Source organism: Alligator sinensis, unplaced genomic scaffold (assembly GCF_000455745.1).
Source record: "Alligator sinensis unplaced genomic scaffold, ASM45574v1 scaffold183_1, whole genome shotgun sequence".
Taxonomy (NCBI): Eukaryota; Metazoa; Chordata; order Crocodylia; family Alligatoridae; genus Alligator; species Alligator sinensis.
Genome location: NW_005842248.1, coordinates 275887 through 284780, shown reverse-complemented (window position 1 = coordinate 284780; position 8894 = coordinate 275887). Strand labels below are relative to the sequence as shown.

At 47.1% G+C, this 8894-nt stretch overlaps 1 protein-coding gene across 3 annotated transcripts in view; it reads right to left on the bottom strand.

Moving 5' to 3' along the window:
• Window positions 1–720: 720 nt before the first annotated feature.
• TBC1D19 (TBC1 domain family member 19) overlaps window positions 721–8894 on the bottom strand; it is a 114840-nt gene continuing 106666 nt past the window's right edge. For 2 of the 3 annotated variants that reach the window (XM_025208725.1, XM_025208724.1), the window contains exons 20-21: window positions 3452–3522; window positions 722–2420 (exon numbers count right to left, since the gene is read on the bottom strand). In XM_025208725.1, the coding sequence (XP_025064510.1) occupies window positions 2346–2420; window positions 3452–3522 (146 nt within the window). In that variant the 3' untranslated portion in view covers window positions 722–2345. Of the gene's footprint in view, window positions 2421–3451; window positions 3523–8894 lie in introns of all 3 variants that reach the window. The other variant, XM_025208726.1, reaches the window with a different exon arrangement.

The window sequence follows — 8894 nt, the reverse complement described above, 5'->3', positions numbered from 1 at the left end:
CACGTGTGGACACTCTACCCCGAAGTTTGGTTTGGTTCATCGGCGAACTTGGCTAGTCTGCCTCTGACACCAGTGTCTGCATCTTTAATAAAGACATTAAAGAGTACAGGTCCAAGAATGGAGCCTTGGGAGACACCACCGGTCATGAAGCGTTATGAGGATTCACTTCCATCGACTACTACTCTCTGGGTCCAACCTCAGAGCCAGAGAGTGGTTGGTAGTCGACAGAAGTGAATCATACATTCATACACACAACAATCATACACACAAGATGCTTAGTGTATAATATTCTATCTGCCAGTTGGAGGCAACATAGCTGAGGCCACAGCACAAGTGGGCTAAATGGCTAATTGGCACTATCACTCAGCAGGGCTAATTAGTCCACCCTGATTCCCCTCAGAAGAAAAACAGTACTACAAGTTACAGTAAATTTTATATCTATTGCTGTAAGTCTGTGGTCTAAACATGGTCAAAATTAACTAGGTGTCATCCAAGTCTGTCATCATTTAGAATGCCCAATTTAGATGCCAGGTATAGGAATGATTCCTCTGAGCCTCAAAAAATAAGTTTTTAATGATGTTCATGAGTAATGTAGGTAATGTGCTAGGTAATGTAGGTCTTGTGCTAACGAAAGCATGTACAGGATCTCTCTTGAAATAGAAAGGCCAAGTTCTGTCCTGCCCAATGAGATTTGCATATATTTATTTTTATCTGAAGGTAAATATTTACTCTGAATGAAGAGTTATAGCAAATGGAAGGGCTATATTATGTACAGTATTGTTATACACATTACTTAGTTTTGACTGTGATCATTTGCATGTATTAAGATATCATTAACCTAAAGAGGGGTCGGCCAGATCCAGACCATGGGGCTCCTTGCAGAATGGATCTAGTGGACTGGTCCAGAGGTAAAACAAGGCTTCAGCCCGGTGTTCTGCAGCAAGCCATGCCCTCCAACTTCCAATAATCCACTGGCAACCTAGCAGGACACAGAGAGAGAGAGAGAAAGAGAGAGAGACTCTGCGGGCTGTATCAAGCTGTTGGGCTTTATGTTAACACCCCTGCCTTAATTCCTGTTAATGGCTTACTTTGCAATTACAGAACCTGTAGAAAAATTAGAGGACATCATTAAAAGAAATAACAGATCTGGCAGATTAACAAAAAAATGTAATGCCTGGTTACACAGGGATGAGTTTGGATTTGATCCTGAGTTGAAGCTTGAGCTGCTGCACTAGTAACAGCGGAAAAACTGGAAAATGCACTACACAAAGCTCCCAAAGAAACCATGTGAGAGGAGAGAGTGACAGACTCCCAAGTTTTAAAGCAGTGGAAGCTACCCTTTTTGGCAGCTAAGCCCCAAGTAAACCCCACACTTTTCCCAAGTGCCATTCTGATCCCCTTCCCCTGCCCAATCAGCTGCATTGTTTCCTACTTCCTGCCCTCTGCTCAAATCTGCCACTCTGCTTTCTTCTCCCTGCCCTAATCTGCCTATCCAATCTCCGGCCTGCCATGTGCCACACACAGGGGCTACCCATGCCACTACACATGCATGCCACAGGCTGGCCACCACTGTCTTAAACGAAGCCAAGACCAAACTTTTTCACAAGAGGAACAGTTCCTGCAACACGGGACCTCTGATGGGTAGGACTTTCAAAAGGTACCTAAGAAAGTTGAGGACCAAACTGAAAGTTGAAGGGAAATGAGGCACTTTTAAAACTCTCATACTTTGTAATGGATACAGAAAAGCTGTAGATAAACAAAACAGAAAGGAGGGAAATGGGAAATTAAAGGGAGATAATTCCTATGTGCAAAAAAATAAAACAGAAAAAAAATTAATAAGAAGCATGTTGTTATATTCTTCTAGGAAAGAGATAAAAGTTCTCAGAAGTGAAACTTCCTTTTTTGAAGTCTTACTGCACTGTTGAGTTAGCAACCTTACTAGTATGGGGTTTCAGAAGGAAGACAACTTTTTCTGAACTTGCATTAATGGAACCGTCACAGCACCCACAGTAGATTGATAATTATGTTACCTTTATTTTTCCATTTGATATTACATGCATTTTACGTACTAGTTTGTATTATTTATGTGAACAAGTAACCACCTCCATCAAATCACTTGCATCTATTGCTGTTGTGATGAAACTCAGCAGTATGCACGGGATAGGAGTTCAAAGTCATGGTTTTATCCATGAGAAACCTTGGATTTATCTGTATGACAAACATGATCTGTAAAATGACTTTCATACATACGGTTAATTTTGGTTTTATGCAGACATTGCATAGTTCATTATTAGTTTCTAGTGAAAGACCGGAGATGTATGTGGTGTCACTGGCCTTGAAGTAGATCAAGTGACAGTGGCAAACAGGAAGATTTGAAGAAGAGGCATAACCTTCAGGGTCGAAAGGTCAGCAAGTACAGCCTGGAGTAAAGAACAAAAAAGGTTTGTTAAACTTGACACCTGAATCACATTTCTCTTATGGAGTTTCTAAGAAATCAGAAAAAGTTGCACCAAACTTGCAAAGAATGATACTGACAGTAATTAGCTTTTTCAGATTTGCCTAAAAACATGCTAATTTATATCAGTCTGTAGAGATTCCTTTTTGTCAGATTTTTCAGTCTAACATTTCAATAAAAATGACCATAAGTATAGGCAGAGAATAAACCGTAACTTTATTTTAGTTGTTAGACTTACTTCAAATATATGTGGTATCATGGGTATATAAGACATCTAACATTTCAACTTGCTTCTAAAAATAATTGCACATTATGAATCCTTATCCTGTGTCTTGAGTTGTACTTGTGAAGCAAGTCTATGACTTTAATGATGACTTAAAGTGAGTCATCCTCTTCTGATTGGAGTTTGCTTTTAAGAATTAACTTGGTCATTAACAAAAACTTTCTATAAGATAAACAACATGATTTGTATTGGCTTTTTTTTTTGAAAAAGGAAAAAATATTTTTAACAAAATACTAGTTAGTACAAATAACAAGTTTCATTCTAATGGGTTTTCACATATACAACATGATGACACATACAAAGATGAAATTTCTATGTCAATATTTGATAAAAAAACAACCTTTTAAAAGCCATGTAATATCAAAAAGGCATAGAAGCAGCTACCCTTTTAATTTTTTTTAAAAAGATGACTGTATCATTTTTAAAGTATATTTTAATACAATCGGGGATATGAATATAAAACAGATAAAAGTAGGTGGGTAATTCACATCTGACCAAATAACTCAGCTATACTATATTACTGATAACAAAGATAATATTTTGCATGTTCCAGAAAAGGAATTTTACTCAATTTCCTTTCCATTTTTCCTGAACATATGAATTGAAGCATAAAGCTGCGCATTGCATAGCACATCCATCTGAAGCTTAAATTACTGCAGCTGGCAACACATCAGAAACTATTTCAATCTCCTGTAAGTGAAACATATCCTTACTTCAGCTGCAGCCAGTGATGTCACCTCCATCAGGTTCACTGCTCGGAAAGCAAACACAGCAGCTGCCAGGACTGAAAAAGAATGCATGACGTATAAAGTAATGACCTACTAATTAGTTGTTGGAATTAATTCAGGATCTAAAGCATTAACTTTCTTTTTGCAGTCATTATATTGTTTTTGAAGCATAATACAAAATGTATTCTAGCATTCTAATTCTTGTCATTTGGCTACTCTTTCCTAAAAGATCCATAAGGATGTAACTATATTCCTTGGACAAGTAGAATAAATCTGCATTTGAGATTAAGGATATGGACTAATATGGATAGTGTCCTGCAATGGTTTCGCCATATACTTAAATTGGAATAAAATAGTGTTCACTCAGGTGCTAAGAGATGAGTGTAAAGACACACTGACTTAAATCAGGGCTGTCCAATTTGTAAGGGTGTTGCAAACCACAGGGGCTGCACCAGTGTGGGCCAGGTGCCCCTGGGGCCACATGCTGCTTGGGTGCACTGCCCCCCTCTACGGGCACTCCCCGCCTCTCCCCGCTATTCTGCACAGTGCTTCGTGTGGATATTACCCCCTTCCCAACTGTGCTGCACTGAACTATGCAGAGACACTCCCCGCACTGTGCTGCACCGAACCGTGCCATGTGTGAGTACTCCCTCTCTGCACAATGCTGCCTGCCTGGGCTTCTGATCCCCTCCCAGTTCCCTGAACTGCAGCTGCACTGCCATGGCCTGCACCACCTGGGGGGCAGAGTGGGGAGACAGAAAGCGAAGTGGAAGGGAGCCTGGAGCTCTCAGTTGCTTCTGTGGCTAGTGCAACAGGGAAGCAGCATCAGTGTGGGAGCCCAGGGGCCTCAAATTAACCCCTTCGGTTGCATGCAGCCCATGGGCCAGGAGTTGGATAACTGTGACTTAGATTATGACAAAATGAGTCACTCATCAGGGGAGATCAACAGCAAATAGGTAGAGCCCTATTCTTCCCAGCACCACCTGGGGTGATAAGGAACAATGGTAATAAGCTGATGGAGAATAGGTTTAGGTTAGAGATCAGAAGGCAATACAGTTAGGGTGGCCAAAATCTGGAACCAACTTCCCAGGTAAGTGGTCTTCGCCCCTACCTTGGGCAAATTCAAGAGGAGGTTGAAATCCCCTGTCTGGGGTCTTGTGAACCCAGCATCCATTCCTGCCTGTGACAGGGGGTCAGGCTAGATGATCTGTTCAGGTCCCTCCTGACCCTAGCTACTATGATACTATGATGAAAGGCTGGAGAAATGTGATTGCTCTCTATAAATACACTAGTAAACATTAGGGAGGGAAAAAACCTAGTTAAACTAAGGACAATTTTAACAAAAGAGGAAATTTCTAAACATAAGCGGTTCTGAAACAGCTTTCAAAGAACAGTAGGGGCAAAACCTAATTAGTTTCAAGAGTAAGCTTCATAAGTTTATGAAAAATTACACAATGTAGCTGCCTGCGCTAGTAAAGGACTAGAAATGACAACACAGGAGGTCCCTTCCAGTCCTATGTATATTAGTAGGCTTTAAGACAGGGGTGGGCAATTATTTGGGCCCGGGGGCCACACAGAGTTTTGATCAGTTGTCTCAGGCCAGGTCAGCCCCCACCCCTCCAATCCCCATAACATCTCACCAAAACTCCCAATGTCAGAGGGGCCCTTGGGCAGGCAAGAAGCAGTGTTCACAAGCGAAGGCTGGCAACGCCAGGATCTCAGGGAGGGTTGTGGGGTTTCCCCTGTACTGTGGGGGGCATGTGTGCATGGGTGGGGGCCTGCCAGGGTGATAGGTCCTGGTAAATGGCTGAGCATGAAGAGAGGGATCAGGCAGCAGCAGGGCAGGCGCTATAAAGAGAGGCTACAGGACCTGAACCTGTTCAGCCTCCACAAGAGAAGGCTGAGAGGGGATCTGGTGGCTGTCTATAAACTGGCCAAGGGGGACCAGCAGGCAATGGGAGAGTCCCTGTTCCCCCAAGCACTACCGGGAGTAACGAGGAATAACGGCCATAAGTTGACTGAGAGTAGATTTAGGCTAGATACCAGGAGGCACTACTTCACAGCCAGGGTGGCTAGGAGCTGGAACCAACTTCCAAGGGAAGTGGTGCTCACTCCTACCCTGGGGGTCTTCAAAAGGAGGCTAGATAATCACGTAACTGGGGTCAATTGACCCCACCATTCATTCCTGCCCATGGCAGGGGGTCGGACTTGATGATCTACTCAGGTCCCTTCCGACCCTACCAACTATGAAACTATGAGAACTTTCAGAAGGTCACATACCTCAAACTCTACAGTGAGTCAACCCCACAACTGTGTAGGTAGATAAATAACATAAGAAACCCTTTGACAATCCAAAATCTGCTCCAAGTGAGAACTTCAGTGCTATAAGGATGTGGCCACCAACTGCATTCCTTCTCCCTGCCTCCCTGGAGTGCTTCAATAGTGCCACAATGTCATGCAACGGCAATGCTCCCCAGCCAGGGTGTATGATGAGGGGTTGCTTGGTTCTCCAGCACCCTCAATGCTATGCCCTATCCCCATGCCCCCAAGGGTGGGTAGCCAGTGAACACTTTTCTGTGTGCCTGGCTATCCTCAGGGACCTAAGGAGGGCAAGAGACCTGCAAGGAAACTTCTCTCTAGCCCCCTTGCTGAAGAGCTGGAGTCCCTGCATGAGTCTTGGCCTCCAGTCTCTGAAAGAGATAAAAGAGAGCAGAACCCTGTTCAACCAGGGGGCTGTAAAGATAGATTCCTTGTATGTCTCTTGGTTTCTGAAGGGCCTCAAAGAGAGCTAGGCATACAGGAACACCCATTGACTCTGCCCTGGTCTAGGCCCTCTTCCCTCACAGCTGGGTGGAACAGAACAGAGGTGATGCTAAAGGGCTAAGCAACCCCCCTCTCCCCATCCCCCACAACTGTGCTCCATGGAGTATACATACATTTCAGGAGGCACTTTAAAAAGAAGTGTTTTAAAGCTGCTCCACAGTTTTTTGAGGATCACTTCTGAAGCAATTATTTGGCCATGAACATCCAAACACTTGCTGTTTGGAGCACTTCCAAGCATAGACCACTTCAATGGTTGCATCTGTGTAGGGCACCCATTTGGTGTGGGCAAATCTACTTACTGTTCATGTTGCCACGAATTAATTGAGCAGAGCCAATTAGATGCTCATCTCACAGTTCCTTCCACATTTGGACCCCCAGGGTACTGACAGTTATGTATGTACAGGTTCCCCAACCATATCTGGGCAATTGATGGACCACATTTCAATGCTTTAACCTTCTATCAATGGAAAAAACCCTTTTTCCCTGTGTGCTGGAGGCACTATAGACAACTGTGGGAGGCCAACACAAGTCAGTGCTGGAGGATAAGGTAACTAGCATGCAAGAGCTATCTACAACTCTACCTTGTTTTTTTGATAAGACAATGATCGCTCAATTGGAAACATAAGCACCATTTCCCCACACAGATATCAAAGGTATCATCATCCTCCCACTAATATGCAGAGGCCCTGCCTATGTGTTGCTGCCCTGGATCAAGAAATTGTGTGCTGATAATCTACATCACAGGACAGAACTGTTTAACTACTAGCTAAGTAGCTTCAGGACAACACCAGAACTCATTTTGAACTGCTCAAAGTCAGGTACACATGCGTGTGTATGGTGGGGTGTACTTGTAGGACTAACCCTATGAACACGAACACACGCACACACACAGAGGCACACTGCCTGTGCCTGCACGCGCGCACACACACACACTCCCCGTGCCTCTACACACATACACAAGCACACTGTCCGTGCCTGCACACTCACACACACACCCTCCCAAACTGCCCATGCCTGCACGCACACACCCACACACTGCCCGTGCCTGCGCGCGCGCGCGCACACTGCCCGTGCCTGCACACGTACGTGCACACACACACACACACACACACACACACACTGCCTGTGCCTGCACGTGCGCGCACACACACACTGCCTGTGCCTGCACGTGCGCAATCACACACACTGCCTGTGCCTGCACGTGCGCAATCACACACACACTGCCTGTGACTGCACGCAAACACACACACACACACACACACACACACACACACACACACACACAAACACACAGTCTGTGCCTGCGCACGGGCGCGCACACACTACCCGTGCCTTTGCGTGCGCACAGCCCATGCCTGCACGCATGCATACACACACACAGCCCGTGCCTGCGCGCGCGCACACACACACACACACACAGCCCGTGCCTACACGCGTGCACACACACACTACCCATGCCTGCGCGTGCACACACACACACGCTGCCGGTGCCTGGACGCGCATGCGCACACACGCTGCCGGTGCCTGTGCGCGCGCACACACACACGCTGCCCATGGCTACACGCACACGCTGCCTGTCCCTACGTGTACACACACGAAGACTGCCCATGCCTCCACACGCACGCACACACACTGCCCATGCCTGCATGCAGGCAAACACACACACACACACACACACAGTGCCCGTGCCTGCACGCATGTGCACACACACACACACACACACACACACAGTTCCCGTGCCTGCGCGCGCACACTCACACAGTCCCCATGCCTGCGCACACGCACACTCACACAGTTCCCGGGCCTGCGAGCGCACGTGCACACAATTTCCGTGCCTGCGCGCACGCGCACACACAGAATTCCCATGCCTACGCACGCATATGTGCACACACACACACACTTCCCGCGCGCGCAGGCACACACACAGTTCCTGTGCCTGCGCACGCACGCGCACACACACACACACAGTTCCCGTGCCTGGGCGCGCACACTCACACAGTTCCCGTGCCTGCTCACGCGCACACTTACACAGTTCCTGTGCCTGCGCGCGCGCGCGCGAGCACACACACACAATTCCCGTGCCTGCATGCACATGCACACACACACACACACACACACACACACACACACACACACACACAGAGTTCCCGTGCCTGCGCGCACGCGCACACACATTTCCATGCCTGCGCGCGCGCGCACCCACACAGTTCCCGTGCCTGCGCGCGCGCGCACCCACACACACACACACACACACACACACTTCCCGTGCCTGCGCACGCACACGCACACACACACACTTTCCGTGCCTGCGCGCGCACACACACACAGTTCCCATGCCTGCGCGCACGAGCGCGCACACACACTCACACACACAGTTCCCGTGCCTGTGCGCACACACGCACACACACACAGTTCCCGTGCCTTCGCGCGCGCGCACACTGACACACTTCCTATACCTGCACGCACGCGTGTGCACACACACACACAAAATGCCTGTGCACGCACGCACACACTGCCTGTGCCTGCACACGCACGCGCGTGCACACACACACACACACACAGAGTTCCCGTGCCTGTGCGCGCGCACACTGACAGTTCCCGTGCC